General features: G+C 44.4%; 1 protein-coding gene across 1 annotated transcript in view; it reads left to right on the forward strand.

Moving 5' to 3' along the window:
• Positions 1-801: 801 nt before the first annotated feature.
• The window catches only part of FRMD7 (FERM domain containing 7), a 75,957-nt gene continuing 56,130 nt past the window's right edge, over positions 802-20,628 (forward strand). The window contains 2 exon segments of the mRNA XM_063938555.1: positions 802-1,030; positions 19,275-19,385. Of these exon segments, the coding sequence (XP_063794625.1) occupies positions 802-1,030; positions 19,275-19,385 (340 nt within the window).

A 20,628-nucleotide genomic window follows, 5' to 3' on the forward strand; every position in this document is an offset into this window, starting at 1 on the left:
TATTGCTTCCTCTCCACATACTCCTGTTATTTGTCTAGGAGATTATAATAATGTGTTAGATGTCTCTATGGATAGATGGAGGTCTTCTCGGGATCCGGGGGCGGGGAGTGGCCCGTCTACATCTCAATCTAAGTTTGCGGACTTTATAGATAGTATGCAGTGGGTAGATGTCTGGAGGGCTCAGTACCCTACGCTTAGGCAATACTCATGTTTTTCTAGTAGATATATGGCTCCTTCTCCAGAATCGACCTGGCCCTGGTCTCGCCTAAGCTCCTACCTAGCATAACGGATATTCATTATGAGGCACGGGGGGTGTCTGATCATTCGCCCCTGCTGCTGTCTCTTGATGTGGAGTGCCGGAGGGGACAGTCATATTGGAGGTTGCATCTGTCCTGGCTGGTTCAGCTGGGAGAGTGCCCGGATTTACCGTCCAGGTGGGAGGGTTTCTTTGCGGATAACGCGGGCTCGGCCCCGGCACCGGTTGTATGGGATGCATTCAAAGCTTACTTACGTGGTACACTGATCGGCAAAATTGCTGCCCGCAAGATAGCGTACAGAGCAATGGAGAGACAGTTAGAATCTGACTATAGGGATCTGGAGACCCGCTATTTGGCGGAGGGTACCTCTGTGCTAAAGGCACGTTGGCTGTTAGCTCAGGAGGCCTGGCTGGCTCACCTTTCGGATAAAAATGCACGCTCCCTTTTGTTTAGGGCCACCGATATATATATGCAGGCGGACAGACCAGGTAGTTTATTGGCCCATTTGGTGCATTACGACCGTCCTGGGACTACGATAGTGCAGATGTCTGGCCCTGACGGCTCCATAGTAGATAATACCCCTGACATAGCGCAGATGTTCCTCTCATACTTTAAAGAGGTTTACGACTCTCAGCTGATGTGCTTTGGGGAAGACTTGGACCTGTACTTGTCCAATATACCCCTTCCCAGGCTTCTCCCCGAGGCTAGGGATATTCTAGACGCGCCTTTGACTTTAGAAGAGGTGACCTCGGCGGTGGGAATGTCTCCCAGTGGTAAGTCACCGGGAAGTGATGGCATTCCCACGAGCTGTATAAACAATACATACAGTTCTTTGGTTCGAAGTTGCATGAGATGTATACAGATATATTTGCCATTAATCAACTTCCTCACTCAATGTCCGAGGCCGTAATTATAGTACTGCCAAAGCCCGGTAAGGACCACAAACTATTGGAGTCCTATAGGCCGATCTCCCTTATCCCTACCGATGCCAAGATCCTAGCAAAAATTCTTGCGGCCCGGCTTAACTCGGTTATTAAATCGATAATACACCAGGATCAGTCTGGCTTCATGCCAGGAAAATCTACGTCCATTAATTTGCGCAGGCTTAACACTATTTTGCAGGCCCCCCACGACTTTCCCTCGGATGCGGTTGTAGTTTCACTGGATGCGGCTAAGGCATTCAACAGCGTCGAATGGCCATATCTGTGGGGAGTCATGACATGTTTATACGATGGATCAAATTGCTATATCAAAGTCCACACGCCAGGATCTTGGTTAACGGCTATATTTCTTCCTCCTTTACTTTGACTCGGGGTACCAGACAGGGATGCCCCCTCTCTCCGGCCTTGTTTGCCATAGCCATCGAACCCTTAGCTTGCTTGGTTAGATCGCACCCGGACATTGGGGGAGTTAACACGGGTCCCTGCACTGACAAAATAGCCCTTTATGTGGATGACCTGTTGCTCTTCTTACATGACTACGCTGTGGATATGCCTATAGTGTTGTAGGTCATAGAGACCTTTGGCGGCTTTTCCGGTCTCCGCATAAACTGGTCCATATCATTTATAATGCCCATTATGGGCTCTTCTCCCCGGGCTCCGAGGATTTCCCTGCCGATGAGCTGGACGGGCCAGTTTAAATACCTTGGGATCCAGGTTTGCTAATGACCCTTCGGCTTTATATCCTTGAACCTTGACCCACTTGTACAGCTGATTGTTCGCAAGTGGAGGGCTTGGTGTAAACTCCCGCTGACAATGACGGGTAGGGTTAGCCTTATTAAAATGATAGTTTTGTCCAAACTACTGTACGTTCTTTCGCAATCCCCTGTGTACATTTTTTCGGCCTTCTTTAAGAAATTAAACAGTATATTAACATCTCTGATATGGGCCAATAAAAGACCTAGAATAAAGTTAAATACCCTCACCAGACAAAAAGTTGATGGTGGCTTGGCCTTGCCTCACTTCCAACTATATTACTATGCGGCCCAGTTGGCACACATTGGTATTTGGTTGCGGGGAGGTGAGGAGGCTGGTCTATGTTGGGCGTTTCTCAGATGTTACTACCCGGACCTTTCTCCGGCGCAGATTCTGGTGGGAGGGGAGCGCTTCTCGATTGTCCCCTCCTATTGTTTTTCAGGCCATGAAGATCTGGCTGGCTTTGACGCGTATGCTTGGGTACAAAAGTTTGGACCCGGATACTCCCCTCTGGCACTCCGCATCGCTCCATGAACTGGGGTCTCTGGGGGGGGGGGGGGGGGGGCGGCTCCGTACTCAGTAACTTCCATATCCCAGTTGTATAGCAATGGTACACTGAAATCCTTTCAGCAACTAAAGGAGGAGTTTGGTCTCCCGAACTCTTACTTTTATAGATTTTTACAGCTCCGGCATGCCTTAGAATCACAGTTCGGGGATTCTCCCCCGGTGCTCCTCCCCTTCCCCATAAAGACCTTTTTATGTTCACTGGGTCGGGTCAAGGTGATCTCCTTCACTTACTCGTACCTTCTTAAAACAGTTCATGCAGACCCGCTCTCGAACCTTCGGGAGTGCTGGGAGCGTGATTTGGGCCCCATAGATGAGGAGGATTGGGAGGTTGCGCTGGGGAACCCGAGCCAGGTCATCAAATCACTACGGTTCCAACAGATTCAACTTTTTATATTGCATAAGGCCTATATGACACCGGATGGGCTGGCCAGATTTGGGGCTGGTGGCGCTGCAGCCTGCCCTAAGTGCGGGGCCGCTGGCGGATCATTCTGGCACCTGGTCTGGGAGTGTCCATCCTTGCAGGCGTTCTGAGAGGTATGCTGAGTCCGGGATTTTGCATTTTAGGGGTGGGAGGACCTGACTCTGGGCCTCGGTGGGATGGCATGTATGCTCGTATTTGCGCCCTCGCCAAGGTGTGCATTGCGCGGACATGGATTGCTCCGCGCTCCCCAACAATGTCTGCCTTTAAAGCTCTGGTGAATGACACGGTATTGAAGGATCGTTATGTTTATATGAAAACTGATGCCCTTTCTAAATACGAGCAGATATGGTCCTTTTGGATTAACTCTATATACTCCTCCCCTGCCCTTAGAATTTAGAATTTAAAATTAAAATTTTGAGATGCATTGAGCCTTTACGATAGTCTGGTTATTTGGGACTTGTGGAAACAAGCCAGACTCTTCTTCCTTATTCTACACTATATTGATATTGCACCTCACCTCGCACAACTTTGTGTATTTAGGCTTGATGGATTTTTTTTTTTCATTTTTTGTTGTTGTTTTGTTCATGTGTGTTTTTTTTGTTTTGTTTTTTTTCTCCCTAAGGAGTTATGTAGGCTGTACTTGTCCTCATAGTTGGGGGGGCTTATCAAGGTATCTCGGGGAGAAAGTAGAAAATGTCAATATGCGCTTTGGTATTTGTTTACAGACTTCAGAAAATCTGTGTCTTGCGGGTTGACAATAGGTGGACCTGTGACTACCTGTTACACGTATTATATACATCTATTGTATGGGGAAAATGTGTGGCTGAATACATTGTATAACACCAACTGAAGTTCTCAGTGTACACTGAAATGTCTGTATTGATTTCATTCGTGTTGAATAAAAATACTCTATTAAAAAAAAAATAACCCCCAACGTGTGTATATGCATCTTCTCTTAAGATTTTGATTGATTTGAAAATATTGCATCCATTTGAATATCAACATAAAAGTACAATTAAATTCTACAACTTAAAGCACAGCCTGTGGTTGGTATAATAGGGGAAGCAGGAAGTACTAGTGTTCCATCTAAGGTGGGTAAATGTGCTCTATTTTCCATGAAGTCTGCATGTGGATCCAAAGGCCACTATCTGATGACAAGGGTGACCTCCACATCCGCTGTTGCTGCACTACTGCGGTCATCCATGCCAATAAGCTTTCATAGGCCTTCCTAACCTTGAAACCTGCATTTCCTCAAGGAACCTCCATGTTGCCTCTGGTATAATTGAGAACCAATGAGCTCTGAATGATGTCCCAGCACTTAGAGACGTCTGGAAAAATAAGTGGCTGATCAGTTTCTGGCTGTTTGGTGGGGGTAGGGGTCTGTGCCAAAAGTACATCAGTGAGGACAGGAAATGGGGTGAGAGGAGGTTCTCCATGCAATGGCAATTCGCTCCCCTAGGGGCTAGTTAATTTGACCCGATAGGGTCTGATTCAAAATTGCACGTTGCTGTAATCGCTTCAGATTCTTTTGCCACATGTCACGTCTGCAACCTTTAGGCTAATGCAAGCCATCTCCTGGTGTTCAGGTGTGGATATGGGTGTCAGTCAGGAAGGAATGTGGATTGGGTATGAGTGTTAGGAAGGACAGGTGCGTCGATATGGGCATCAGTCGGAAAAGAGAAGAGATTGTATATGTGCGCCATTTAAGAAGGATGAGTGTTAGGAAGGACAGGGGATTAGAAATGGGCATCAGTCGGGAAAGACGGGATTGGATATGGGCATCAGTTGGGAAAGATGGGTTTGGATATGAGTGTCGGGAGGGAAGAACAGGGGATTAGATATGGGCATCAGTTGGGAAAGATGGGATTGGATATGGGCATCAGTTGGGAAGGACGGGTTTGGATATGAGTGTCGGGTGGGAAGGACGGGTTTGGACATGAGCGTCGGGTGGGAAGGACGGGTTTGGATATGGGTGTCGGTCAGGAAGGACAGGTTTGGATATGAGTGTCAGGTGGGAAGGACGGGTTTGGACATGAGCGTCGGGTGGGAAGGACGGGTTTGGATATGGGTGTCGGTCAGGAAGGACAGGTTTGGATATGAGTGTAGGGTGGGAAGGACAGGGTTGGATATGGGTGTCAGTCAGGAAGGGCAGGAGATTGTATATAGGTCTCAATCCGGAAGGGCAGGAGATTGTACATAGGTGTGAGGGCTCGGTTAAGACTTGATCGCTCCTGTGCATTTTTGATAGACTGCATATGCACCGCAATGCGCATGCAGTTTGCCAAATAGGCATCGCCGAACAGCGACAAGCTGCTGCGAAAATTTCAATTGCACAGCCATTCGCATGCTGATTGATAGGAAGAGGCTGTTTGTGGGTGGTAAATGACCGTTCTCTGGGAGTAAAAAGGGTGTGAGGTGCTATCATGCTGAGGCCTTCTAATACTATACAGAAGGAAAAGAGATGCAGATGCACACTCCATTTTCTGGGAGTGTCAGGGAAAACGCAGGCGTTCCCAAGCGTTTTCAGGGAGGGTGTGTGATGTCAGCTCCGCACCCGATCAGCCTGTTCTCATCGCACTGTAGGAGTAAGTCCTGGGCTGCGCACAGACTGCACACACTGGTAAAAACATTCGATGGTAAGTGAGGTGCGAACGGATTTGCAGCTGTCAAGGGACATTTGTAGCACGGCATACACATGCGATCGCACAATTGCACGGGCAAATTTACACTCCCCTTGAGTGGCGACTATCTGAACGCAGGACAGCAAAATTAGCAGCACAGTGATCAGGTCTGAATCACACCCTGAGTCAGGAAGGACAGGGGTTGTGATATGAGCATCAGATGGGAAGGACGGGATTGGATATGGACGTCAGTTGGGAAGGACAGGGGTTGCGATATGAGCACCAGGTGGGAAGGACGGGATTGGATATGGGCATCAGTCAGGAAGGACAGGGGTTTGGATATGAGCACCAGGTGGGAAGGACGGGATTGGATATGGGCATCAGTCAGGAAGGACAGGGGTTTGGATATGAGCACCAGGTGGGAAGGACGGGATTGGATATGGGCATCAGTCAGGAAGGACAGGGGTTGTGATATGAGCATCAGATGGGAAGGACGGGATTGGATATGGGCATCAGTCAGGAAGGACAGGGGTTTGGATATGAGCACCAGGTGGGAAGGACGGGATTGGATATGGGCATCAGTCAGGAAGGACAGGGGTTGTGATATGAGCATCAGATGGGAAGGACGGGATTGGATATGGACGTCAGTTGGGAAGGACAGGGGTTTGGATATGGGTGTCAGGTGGGAAGGATGAGATTGGATAAAAGTGTCAGTCACAAAGGTTGGGATTTGTATATGAGTGTTAAGGCCCCCATACACAGGCGTGATTTGGCCTGTTTTCATCCGATTCCGACGGATTGTTACGATAAATCGGATGAAAACTGGCCAAATCGTCTGTGTTTGACACGAGGCCGGATCCGATGCACGTTCCAGTGCGCATTGGGTCGGACCCTACAGATCCTATGTGCCCATATAGGATAAATCGGATTTAGGGCCATCAGTGGCACATTGCAGGTGCTTTTTAAGTACCTCCGATATATTGCATGCATACTTGACTGGCATCCTGTGTGGACCAACCCACACAGGATCAGGAAGTGATGCAGCATCAGCTGCTGCTTTGTATTTCACTGTTTAGCCAGCCCCCCTAGCAATGAGGGCCAGCCATCCAGATAAATCTGATGAGATTTACCTAATGCAAATCGCATGTAAATAATGGCACATCAAGTGCCAAATCTGATTTAGCCCTCCCGGCCAGCTGCCGGGAAAATCAGGTCAGACTTGTTGCTTAGACAAGTCTGACCTGTGTATGGGGGCCTTTACTCAGGATTCAGTAGGCATAATTTTAGTCATATCAGGTTGCTCTAGATAATGATCATACAAATAACTAACACACAAATAACTGTATACATGCAATTTTAATGGTTTGTATTTGTAAGATTCCAGATGATATTATGACCAGTGTGCAGTAAATGCTGGCTGCCGTGCCTACTCCATAGCATTGTGTGGGGCCTGGTATAAAAATTAAGCCCATACATAGCCTCCGCAAAGCTTCTGCTTGTACGAAATTGTCACACGCCTTTAATTCCTTCATTGACCGAGGTCGAAATCGCTGTGCAATCCCATTTTGAATTTGAAACGGCAGGTGCCCCTTACTTTAGCTCCCTGACGAGGGCTTCCATCCTATCAAAGTGGTCTCCCTTGAATTATTACAGAACTCGACAATCCCTCTAAATATTACCTACAGCACATGGTGGCTCACTGCTAATGTAAATTTGTTGGTTGGTATTTTGTACTTAATTTGCATCTCTTTCGGACTCACTACAGGTTGAACTTATAGCTTTGTAATCGTTGTATACTGTGTTCCCTTCGATGCTGTGATATTGTATGGCTGTAAGTCTCAATCCTCTCTCAATGCATTGACTGTACCTGATGCGTTCACCTTCCCTTTTCCCTCCCCTTTTCTTTTTTTATTTCTGTACCCTCTATGTTTGTGTAATCTTTGACAAATACTAATAAAATATTTTAATTAAAAAAAATTAAGCCCATACATAAATGCTTATAAATACCTAGAGAACACACCTTGAATATTCTTATTACACACTTTTTTAAAGTAAAAAAACATTAAAAAGAAAACCTGAAATGCTCCTTCCACTGTTCCTTCCCCGCTCTTGCTCCGCAGAGGTAGTGTGCTCTGCTGCATTGTTGGGACCGCCGGCGACCACCTTGATGCTACTGCTGGTATTGAGTCAATGAAATGCCTCTTCCTGGTTGCACCCCACCCCCTCCTGCTAGACCAGCACAGTTAAAAGTACACGTATGCCAGTTACCTGAAGGAAGACTGGAGGGCACACCAGTTGAGAACCCATGGTGTTCAGCTTACTAACTTTTATGTTGTTGGCTTTATTTGCTGTTTGACGATAGATTGTAAGCTCTCATGAGCAGCGCCCCCTTTCCTTATGTACTCTTCCTTTCCTCACTTCTGCCGTTATCCCTCCTATGCTTACAGTAACTCTGACCTGTCTGCTGCACCGATCACCTAGGGTAGAGGCTTCAGCCAGCACTGACTTTGTGCTTATTATATCTGTATTTTCATAATTGTTAATTACCTTATTATTTATTGTAATGTTTTGCACTTTATATACTATTTGTATTTTATCTGTTATTGCGGGTCATTTGTGGTGCCCCATAAATAAAGGTTAATAATAATAAATAACAGTAACATAGAATGTAGGAAAGATTAGTTTCACTACTCAATATTAACATTAAAGGCTGAATATAAATATAATAACATATACTGAATTCTTTCTTATGTGTTGTATCTGAAATTCCTGTGAAAATCAAATACGGTTGTGTGTATAACATATATTTTCTGTGCCTGTTAGCATGCTCTGCTTGTAGATGTTTTGTTTGTAAGCAGAGAAAAAAATCTCGGTCCTAGGCTAGCTGCTTCTGACACTGCAGGCTCTCCCATCCAGCTGCACTTCTTGTGAGCAGGTCACATTTCTACTTACATCCGATGATGCTGCACTTGAAAGTCCAATTTCTGGATGACTCTCAGAAGACCTTTGTTGTGGATGTAAGTACATGACTTACAATTCTTCACTAATGTGCTTGAACAGTAGATGACGTAGTTTGAGAAAGTAGTTTGTTATATATATTGTTACAGTAGTGCATTATTATGTTCAGTTTCATTCTTTGCAACATTTCATTTCTACTTGTATTCCAAATACTTTTTATAAATCAGATAATTTATCAGAGAAGCTGCTATTAAATACTAAATATATTTACATATAGAAACCAGCACTATTTTGTTTAAATATAGTAACATGTAATGTTCTATATGAAAGATCAGTGTTACAAATACAGCATGCTAGTAAGGCTTATATTCTGCATTGCTTGTCAGTCCTAATAACATTGCTGGCTTCCAGATGTCCACACATGTAAGCTGCTGAAAGAGTAATTCCCTAAAACCTACCAGTCATGTTTGTTTTGTTACATGTTATTTGGCATGTCATAGATTGTAGAGAACTGTCCGCAGGTGCTCAGCTTCATGTCCGGCACCATAATATGGGTCTCAATATATGTTTTTGGGGTCCCCTGTTTGTCCCAGAACAGGCTCATGGTGTCCAAGACAAGTTGATCACTGACACTGGGGTTCCAGAAAAGGGATGCACTGACACTTGGGGTCCATAAACAGGGGTGCACTGACACTTGGATTCTCAGGAACTGGTGTGCATTGACATTGTCCCATAACAGGGACGTACTCAGGCTTGTGTTTTGAGAATAGTGATCTAGTGGTACTTTGGGTTCCAAAACAGGAGTGCTTTAACACTTTGAAGGACGGGTGCTCTGACATGGGGTCTAGAACAGTGGCCCCAGTAGAAAAGTCTATACACCAATGATACAGGCTATTTTGTCTCTTTATATAAAAATAATTATATTATTACTACGTTCATGTTGTAGCATGTGACAGTTTATTTTATCATACCATACTTAATGTATCTGATAGCAGTTTATAAGGCATATAATATTATATGCACATTCAGAGTTTCTGTGAGGCCAAGGCTTACAATATATACTGTAGCATTCCAAATGATGCTATTTTAATCTCTTTAGTTACAATATTACCAAACTATCATCTCTGTCTGTATGATGTGGACAATGTGTGACACACACACACACACACACACACACACACACACACACACACACACACACACACACACACACACACAGTTTAATGATCTCATTTTATAACTATCCATATATGCAGAGCAGGGCATACAGGCACAGATATACTCTCCCCTACCACCCTCTGCGCATTAGGATATTTCCCATATTTAATCTGTATTGTATTTATGTAGTAACAAAATATAATAAGTTTAATCATCTTAATCATAAGATATATTTAACATTTCCATGAAACTGGTACTCAATCTGTTGTAAATCTCTATACTACATGTATGTATCTAGCCTTGTTTGTTAGGATAAGTGGCATGTTCTGTACATACAGACCTACAGTATAGTCATGTTTAAGTCAAGTCAAACAAGCTGGTGGCTAAGTATTTGTTATTGTAGCTAATGGTTCCCTTAGGGTTCTCCTTCTGCAGGATGAGCACATCTGACCCTTCCCTTGCAGGCATTTCATCCATTTGGTGATGGAAGCTGTGCAGCATGAATGGAGCCTGTGAGCTCAGGGTGGACAATAGGAAAAATGGCTCAGGACTTATAATGGCTCATTATAAACAGAGGATTGTCACATGGGGAAATCCTCCTGTGCCTCATCTGTATACAGAGATGAACACATACTGTAATGTGTAGCAATTGCGTACTGTGATTTCCCTAAATTTTGCACGCACAGTGAAGCCGCGCCTCCTATGGTATCACTGCTGCATCTGCTCCTGTTATTTGCTGGCGGAGGGAGGCACATTAACTACCTAGAGAGTTGGACTTGTCTCATATATGCAGCCAGCTGGGTAGCGCAATACATCGGGGTTGATGTATTAAGCTGGAGAAGTGATAAAGCAGTGATAAGTGGAAGGTGATAACGCACCAGTCAATCATTACAGGTTTGAAAAATGACAGGAGCTGACTGGCTGGTGTGTTATCACCTTCCACTTATCACTGCTTTATTCCTTCTCCAGGCTTAATACATCAGGCCTAATGTTTGCTTCTGAATGCATCTTTATGTTTACGCTTAGACACAAACGGTGTCCAACTCTAAATGATGTCTAAAGTCTCTAAGCTTGATATGTAACTACGGGAGAGATGGATCAAAGTTTGGAGAGAGATGACGTACCCACAAATCAGCTCTTAATTATTTTCTCTGGCAGGGTCCACAGGTTATCCACAGGATAACAATGGAATATGATGGAGCGTCAGCGGATTGGCACCAATCGATCAAAGCTTTCTGGCCTCCCAGGATGCAATGGGCCCGTCCATATATCCCCGCCCACTGGCCCAGGCAAATCAGTTTTTTGTTTGGTGTGGCAGGAGGCGGAACATGGTCAGAGGGCTGCTGTTTTTTAGCAGCCCTAAGCTTTCTTTTTTTATTGTTATAGTCTTACTAGTTTTTTGAGTGATCTTTCTAAACAGCGTCTTATACGCATATTAGAGTCGCTCCAACAACTCTCCACCGGGTCGCGACAATGCTTACCCGCGAGTTCAGTGCTGTTTCGGCGAGCGTCTGTGTCGGATATACTAGCAGGTACATCAGACGTTAACAGGCTGTGGCCAAAGCACAGGGAAGAAGGTACGGCATCGGTTCCGCTTAGAAGGGGAATACGGACACAGCCACACTGTTTTGGGAAGGAGACTACCAAACAGTAGCTGACGCGCCGCCACCACCACTGGTGCTCCAGCGTTAGGCTTTAGGGATCATAGGCTCCAGGAATAGCATGAGGCCACGAGATGTCAGCAGGGGGAGTCAGACGCTCTCCTGGTCGCCCCTCCCCTCAGTTCATGACCAGTTTCCGCCGAGTCTCCCGTCATGAACTGTTTCCTCGCTTCCGTCTCAGACGCTATCACGAGGGGACCCGGTCGCAGCATAGGCGGCTGTGTGACCGGTGCGTCTGTGTTCACTGATTGCTACCACAAGGGGACCCGGTCGCAGCATAGGCGGCTGTGTGACTGGTGCGTCTGTGTTCACTGAGCACTACCATGAGGGGATCCAGTCGCAGCATAGGCGGCTGTGTGACCGGAGCGTCTGTGTTCACTAGGTTCAGGGAGCGGCAGTGTACACTAGTAGCGTCTGGATCCACTCAGCGTTCGCTAACGTATGATCGATCTTGGAAGTGGGGTGAGTCTCCCTGTATCCCACTCTACTGAGTACAGGTAATACAGCACTAAATCTCTTTCTACCTTTTGAGTACGAATAGTTAGATAAGTGCATATCGCACATGAGTCTGTATACCATTACTGTTGTTTTCTTTCGCATTGCGTCTGAATACGTTAGATCTGTTAAACATGATTCAGTAAATGTGTTCTCCTACATACTTAAAATGTTATTGTAGTTGATGATGTACTCATATTGCTTCTTATACGAATGTATAACATGTGACTGACTGCTAGTATGATGCTGACTTTACTATATGTCTGTCAGTTTGTTTTGCAGATCCTCAATGCTGGTGCATGAGTAGGGTCAGATGGATATAATTTTAAAGAAAAAAGGTTAAAGTGATTTACAGTCTCAAAATTGTGTAGCACACTGTGGAAGTGCTGATTATTTATCATGTATAAGTGCGGCAATGGTGAAGACACTCATACCATGTTTGTTTTGCAAAGCTGTATTATCCTCTCACGATCTGGTTCAGGATGGTTGTGTGCATAATGTTTTAGCTCAGCAAAAATACAAGGCAGAGGTGGGTACAAGTGTGTCTGCCTTGGGCTATCTTTGCACAGACTTGATCCAATAAGTTGAATGGATAATTCCCCCAAAATTCTGTACCAGGGATAGGGTTACACTATTGGCTCTTATATGCAGATCCACCTATGGTGTATCACTCCTAGCAGCAGTTTCTCAGAACCGGTGGTAAGTAAATCTTCACCCTCACAGGCTACACATTGTTCAGATTCATCACAAGATGAAAGCCCAATTTATTCCACTTCATCATATGAAAAAGAGGTAGGTCTCAGCTCTGGAATTTAGCTGAGTTAATTAAAGCAATGAAGCCATTCTATCCTTAGAGGATACAGCAGAGCCTGTGTTAAAACCAGGGCACCTGTGTTTAAACATCCCAAAACCTGAGTTTCCAGGTCTGATGGAAATCATGGAAGAGGTTGGGCTACGCCCGATAAGAAGTTTAGAATTCCTAAGAAATGGAAATCCAATTATCCTCTTCCAGCTGGGGATTGTTTAAAAAAAGGGGAGGTGGCTCCTAAAGTAGATGCGTAATAATCTACATTATCTTTGTTTTCAACATCATGGATAGGAGAGTGGATGGGTCCCAGAAAAACCATTTATTTTCCGGTCTAGGGCAGTCATAAGGCCAAGCCTTGGCTTCGGCTTGAATGGCAAAGGCAGTGGTTGCATTGATGCATTGGAAGGAGATTTCTCAATAGAGCAAAGATCTCATATAGCTCATATAAAAAATATGGGCAAAATATTTACTCCAGGGCATCAGCCCCAACTATACCTCCTCGTAGAGCAGTTTAGCTGGGTACATGGAGGCTGATTCAGAATCTAGGAAGGTTTTGGAGTCATTGTCTTTTTCTGAAAATATTCTTTTTGGTAAGAACTGACAGATATTCTGGAGTCAGAAGCAGACTCCAAGAAGGTCAGGTTCCTTCCACATACAGTTTCAAACCTAAAAGTTCCGCATTTTGGTCCTTTGTGGTATCTAACAAGTCGGGGAAGACTAGGAAAGCATTGGGCTACCAGAAGATCTACAGCTACACCACACTGGATGGGGCCAATATCAGCTGATTTTTGGAAACTAAGCAGTGTTGGGCCTGGTTAGTACTCGGATGGGAAACCATCTGGAAATTCCAGGTACTGTAGAAAAATAAACCATCAGTCTGATGGTGTGGCCATATGCCTGGGAGACCCCAGGCTGGGGGGCTGACTTCTTCAGGTCACACAGATCTGGCATGGTATCTCTAGTTTATGCTTTCACCTTCAAGACAGCCTGCCATCTGTGGGATTATGACTGAATGCCTCTAAGTCAGAATCCGCCCTAAGTGCGACGATAGTTATCGCCATAGTAATCCTGCTCAGTATGAGAGGAACCGCAGGTTCAGACATATGGTGTATGTGCTTGGCTGAGGAGCCAATGGGGCAAGGTTTTACTCTAACCTGGTTTTAATCGGAAGCCAAATGGGTCATTTCGGCCCATGCTCAATCCTAAAATGCTGAACAAATACATTTGGAACCTCGGTAGCACGTGGAATCGTTACGTTCCTTATGTGTGGCATGGAGCCAGGGTTTTTATGGTATCCCTGGATATACAGGATGCTTACCTACATGTTCCTATACACTGTCCATCAGTGTTATCCAAGGTTTGCTATCCTCCAAACAGCATTTTCAGTTCTAGCCCTTACCTTTGGGTTAGCCACAGTCCCCAGAGTATTTACCAAACATATGGGGGTAATAACAACTTATCTCCGCCAGCAGGGGTTAAGGATGTTCCCATACCTAGACGATCTTTTAATTCTGGCACAGTCACAGAGACTGCTCTTTGTCATCTGCAGAGGAAAGTGACTCATAACTTGGAAAAATCGTCTCCAGTTCCGTCACACCGGATGACTCACTTGGAGGATGTACTGGATCAGGTCTACAGAGAGTAATTCTTACCTCGCAACAAGATATCCAGGGTTCAGCATAGGATTCAGGACTTGACACACAGTCAAACGGTATCCATTCACGCAGCAATGCGGATGATGGGTTTGATGGTATCTGCATCAACAGGAGGGAGTATGCACAATTCCACTCTAGGTCTCTGCAGCGTCTGATTCTTACCAAATAGAATCTACAGTCACACCACACTGGATATGGCCGGATCTCATCGGATTGGGGAAGATCAGCAGTGTTGTCCTGGTTGGTACCTGGAGGGACCAGCTGGGAATACAAGGTGTTGTAGGTATTAACGGGTTGCATCAGATAATAAAGACAGACTATGGTACTTACGATAAAAGTAAGAAGGTTGTTAGCCTGGTGGCTACAGACATCCCAGCTGGACAAAGGGAAATCCTATTGATATCAGATTGGGAAGATTCTGACACTGGGGATCAGTGTCAGGAAGATTGTGTCTACCGATTAAGGTTGGAACCTCGGGCCATATACAGGGCACCAGTGTAGGCACAGGACAGTCTTCAGTGAAAACCAGTCCAGTTCCGCTCTGACAATGCGACGGCAGTAGAGTACCTCTACATCAGGGAGGAACTCTCAGCCGAAAAGTGATGAAGAAGGTAAGTCACATACCTAAGTGGGCAGGACTTCATCATCCAACTTTGTCCGCTGTTCTCATTCTGGGAATCCTAAACGGGGAAACGGACTTTCTCAAGTCGACACACCATTCAGGGAAGTAAATGGGCTCTACACCAAGGGATCTTCCGGACTCTAGTAAACAAGAGGTGCTTGCTAGAGATATATCTCATAGCGTATTGGTTGAACAACAAAGTACTCACATACAGATCAAGAACAAAGGATCCCAGGGCGATCTTTGTGGATGCTTTATCGGTGAGATGGGACCTTCGTCTGGCGGATGTGTTTTCCTCTAATTACCCTATTACCCAGATGGTGAGAAAGTTAAAACAGGAAAACCAGCAGAGAATGGCAATGGATGCTCTACTTAAGCTCCCTCAACATCCAGACCTACTAACGCAGGGTCCTGGTTATCACAGACATCTGGATCAACTGTCTTTGACAGCGTGGCCTTTGAAGCCTCTATCCTGAAGTCAAGGAGGATCTTTTCAACATGTGTTTCAAACAGTGTTCAGAGTAAGGAAACCTTCCTTAGCTTGCCTTTATCACCAAATATGGCAAGCCTATATTCATGGGTGCAGTGAAAGAAGGTTGGACCCTAAATCTTTCAGAATTCCGGGGTCTTAACATTCTTTCAAGCACAAATGGATAAGGGTTTGAAGGTGGCTTCCTTGAAAGAGCAAGGGTCGGCATTGACTGTAGGGTTCCAAAAGTAAATGACCAACTTACAGGGTATGCTGCACATTCAGCTTCTGGTTGTTCCTCCTACAGTGCCGTCGGACTTGTGTTAGTCCTCAAAGCCCTTCAAGTTGCCCATTTTAACCACTTATTAAAATGGATCATAAATTATTTTTCTACTGACTACGGGGTCAGTTAGAGGAATATCAGACTTGGGGGCATTGTCATATTGTTCCCCATTTCTGAGGTTTTTATCCAGATAAACCAGTTCTCAGAGCTAGATCTGGGTATCTTCCCAAGGTGAAGACTAGTTCCACCTTAAAGAAGAAAGGGTTGTCCCGGCCTTTCAGGTTCCGGGCCCTTCTGCGGGAGATGCATCGCTGAACGTGATCCGTGCAATAGGGATCTACGTGGATTGTACCAGTGCCATCAGAAAAGCAGATTCTCTTTTTATCTATGGATTTCAGAAGAGAGGATGGCCTGCTGGTAAACGGATGCTGGCAAAGATAACTTCAGATGACGATTTCAGAAGCATATTCTCTAAGCTGATCTCCCTCATCTGGCTAATGTCTCTGTTCATTCTACTTGTAAGGTAGGTCCTTTTGGGCAGCACAATGTGGTGCTTAAACAGAACAGGTATGTAAGGCAGCCATATGGTCTTCCGTATACACATTCATTAGACATTATGCCTTGAATACTTTGCCTCTCGCAATGCTGAATTTGGGCGAAGGATTCTCCTGTACATCAGGAGCGTCCCCACCTCTAAACTGCTTCGGGAAATCCCATTGTTATCCTGTGGATAACCTGTGGACCCTGCCGGAGAAATATACGTTATGGTAAGAACTTACCGTTGATAACGGTATTTCTCCTAAGTCCACAGGTTCCGCAGGGATCCCACCCTGACGCACCAGGATCCTTTTACTCACTAACCTCTTCCTTCTTGTACGGAAGGGTGTGCATGTGTGTTCTTCTCGCCTGATTAGGGCTCTACATGATGCTCCTGCCTTTTGCTTTGGAATACAACTGATTTGCCTGGGCCAGTGGACCTGGGAGGCCAGAAAGCTTTGATCGATTGGTGCCAATCCGCTGACGCTCCATCATATTCCATTGTTATCCTGTGGAACCTGTGGACTTAGGAGAAATACCGTTATCAACGGTAAGTTCTTACCATAACGTATATTTTCAAACACAGCCTGTAACATGACAGGAACTGATTAGCTGGCACTTAATCTCTCTCCCCTTTATCTCTCAAACTTAGATAAATATGCCTTGATAATTATGTATTATGATTGGAGTGGTGTTAATGGACCCTGGAACACTCCATGAGGTTATTGTTATTACATTTTATTATTGGGTACCTTTTAATATCTTAAAAGTTATGTTTTCAATCAATGAATAATAAAAATAATAATGTATGAAGCATAAATAAAAACAACTACCAAGAATTGTGCCAAATAGCAACAGAAGAAGAGGAATCAAACTGACTATAGAAATCACTCACTTTGGTTTCCATCCTCCTAGAACCCCAGTTATGTATATGGTGGATGCAGCCAGAGGTGTAGCATGAAGTCATGGCGCCCAAAGCAAGTGCATGCTAGAAATACCCCGCACTCACCATCGCTCCCCTGACCCTCACCTCACCCACAGAGCTTGGGAGGGACCTGTTTTCTATAAGATCAGCACAGAGAACACGTGGTCACTCGCTTAGGTTAGAGGAGAGGAGTTTCCGCACATTGAGGCGAAAAGGTTTTTTCACAGTAAGGACAATACGTGTTTGGAGTTCCCTGCCTGAGAGTAGTAACTGTGGACTCAGTCAACCCCTTTAAGAATGGGTTAGATAAATTCCTATTGGATAAAGATAGTCATGGTTATGGTGTGTAGGCACGCATTATAGTAAATATAACTAGTCCTAACATAAAAATAACTAGTCCTATAAGGAGACCACAAATAGGTTGAACTCGATGGACAATTGTCTTTTTTCAACCTTAGTTACTATGTTACTAATTCACATTCAAGATGCAGCACATTACTCCTCACCTCCTTGTAGAGGTTGTGCAGCGTACTATTGCAGTACATGCTTTCTGGATTCTCCAGTTATGAATGTTTTAAACTAAATTATTAAAACAATCACAGCGCTAGTTTTTTATCGTTTTGTGTGTATAGATATTGCAGTGCATGGCCACTGTCTCCTCCCTGGTGGTCCTTCCTCTGGAGGTGGTGCAGGTGCTGTGGGAAATGTTATCAGTGGTTGGAAAAAGTCCTTTTAAAGGCCATCTACTGCGTCTCACCTTCCAGTGACAATGTCACACATAGTTTAAACAGCCCAGAATAGATATTGAGATCAGCAGCAAGTAAGTGGCACTGGTGCATGGGGTGGCAGGCGGTAGTGTGTGGGGAAAGGGGGATAATGTGCAGAGTTTAGGAAAGATAACTATGTGGTGCTCACTGAGATGTTTTCTCTACAGTATGAGTTCTGCCTGTAAGGTATTAATGTAATGCAATTTGAATTTAAATTAAGTATTCTGATGTTGATATTTGAAGTCTGAAACTCCTGGTCACCTATTTTTCGCCCTCATGTCAAAAGTTGGATACGCCACTGGAGTGTGAGTGTGTGTGTGTGTGTGTGTGTGTGTGTGTGTGTGTGTGTGTGTATATATATATATATATATATATATATATATATATATATATTTATATAGTCCATAACAGCCGGCACTCCCATCAATGACAAAAGCTTCGCCCCATGCCTGGATACTAAACAGCATACAAATCCATGAAAAACGGCACTGGAGGCTTGTATATAGCAAAAGAAATTGTATTGAAGGCAGACGTTTCGGAGCTCACGCCCCGTCCTCAGTACCAAATACAGTGCCGTTTTTCATGGATTTGTGTGTATATATATATATATATATATATATATATATAGTCATCTATTAGCAGCCACTATAATAATCAATCAATCAATCACAAATTACCTAGTCTAATACTGTACACAGCATTTTTTGTGTAGTTGTGTTATTTTGTTTAAAAACTTAATCTATTCGTTAACCACCCTCGCTTTCTGACAATAATCCAAATCAAGGCCTTGTTTGTCAATATGCAAACTAACGATAGAGGCGTCTACATCTTAGCTATTATTGCACACACGAGTCACACAGTGCAACATCCCTTATAAACAGATGCCTCTTACTGTAAACATGGTGCAGTTGGGTCATGGCTACATATTTGGCATAATGGCTTCCAAAGGTGTATCTACCCCTTGACCAGGATGGCATGTGCCACCCAGTGGTGCCACCTGCAGCCAGACAGTACAACCAGCCACCACAGTCTGTAATTGCTAGCTCCCACAGTATGCATATTAGTAGCTACTAATATACATGACAGCAGGCAGTGACTCGGGCAGTGGTGGAATCGCCGCTTCCCCAGTTGTCGCCGGCTTCCTTTCTCCTGTGCGCGTCAGCAGCAGCACTAATAGTGACACTCAGGGGTGATGAGGCGTATGTATAAGACATAGAAGAAGTGCAGTAGGGATCACCTCGGGTGAAGAGTGGGCCCTCTGTACCATTGATGGTGGAGAATCATTGGTTCGCAGCAATCGATGGCAAAACGATCGAATATTGCCACTATACCATCAATGATGAAAAAACCATCAATGATTGATGTTCAATCCTAAGAGCAGGATCTGCAGGACTCGGAGCTGAAAAGAAGAATGCTGCTCGGCACACCTGGAGACATGAGCCCACCCCAGCCAGAACAGAAGAAAATCAAGAGAGACAAGAAGATAGGTATAAGAAGAAGTTGAAATGTAGTTGAAGCAGAGGAGTATAGTAATTAAAAAGAAAGGGAAAGGAGAAGGTTAGGGTTAGTGGGAGGATTTTTTGTTGCTTAATTTTAATTGACACAAGAAATTGTAATCATGTCCAGTGAGTCAAGGGATATTTACTATGTATGTTTACACATTCTTGTAACTGTATCCAACTGTGTTGTGAAGAAGACCTATTTATAATTTCTGTACTTACCAATGATTTGAACAGTGAAAATTATGCCTGTCCTCTCTAAAAAAAAAAAAAAAAAAAGAAGGGATACTAATTTGTTGCATAATTTGTATAAGAGGCACTACTGTGTGGCATAATGTGTATAAGGGGCACTACTGTGTGGCATAATGTGTATAAGGGGCACTACTGTGTTGAATAACGTGAATAAGGGGTCTACTGTGTGGTGTAATGTGAATAAGTGACACTACTATTTGGTGTACTGTAAGGGGTATTACTGTGTGGTGTAATGTGAATAAGTGACACTACTATTTGGTGTACTGTAAGGGGTATTACTGTGTGGTGTAATGTGAATAAGTGACACTACTATATGGTGTACTGTAAGGGGTATTACTGTGTGGTGTAATCTGAATTGGGGGTACTACTGTGTGTCTCCGCCGCTTCCCCATGAAATCATGGCCCTTTTTCCTCTGTCCCTATTTAAAACATATAGGGAAGGGGGCTCCCATGCTCTCTCTGTCACAGGGCACCAAAGTGTGTGTGTGTGTGTGTGTGTGTGTGTGTGTGTGTGTGTGTGTGTGTGTGTGTGTGTGTGTGACACCCTTGATGGCTCCCAACACACCCATCAACATTTGACCAGTCACCATAGATCAGGAGTTAACAACCTGGATCTCTCACTGTTATGGAGATGCAACACCCAGCATGTCTTGACAGCTATTAACATAGCATGCTGGAGCTTGTAGTTCCACAACAGCTGATCTACAGGATGACTAACTCTGCTACAGACAGCTAATATATAAAGAACATTTGTTACACTGTCTGCTTTTATACAGAGCAATACTAATATTAGATATAAGAATAGACACTCTAATGGATCGCTGTGTTAAATGGAATTTTCCTAAGATCTTTGCTGGCAAAGCCTTAATCTTACAAAGATATCCACAGAACGAAGTGCATGAAATGTTCTATTGTGGAGCATTATAATTGTTTTAATTACATGAGGTCTTTTTAACTTAGACAGAACTGAGCATAACTG

This window comes from Pseudophryne corroboree, chromosome 8, assembly GCF_028390025.1.
Source record: "Pseudophryne corroboree isolate aPseCor3 chromosome 8, aPseCor3.hap2, whole genome shotgun sequence".
Taxonomy (NCBI): Eukaryota; Metazoa; Chordata; class Amphibia; order Anura; family Myobatrachidae; genus Pseudophryne; species Pseudophryne corroboree.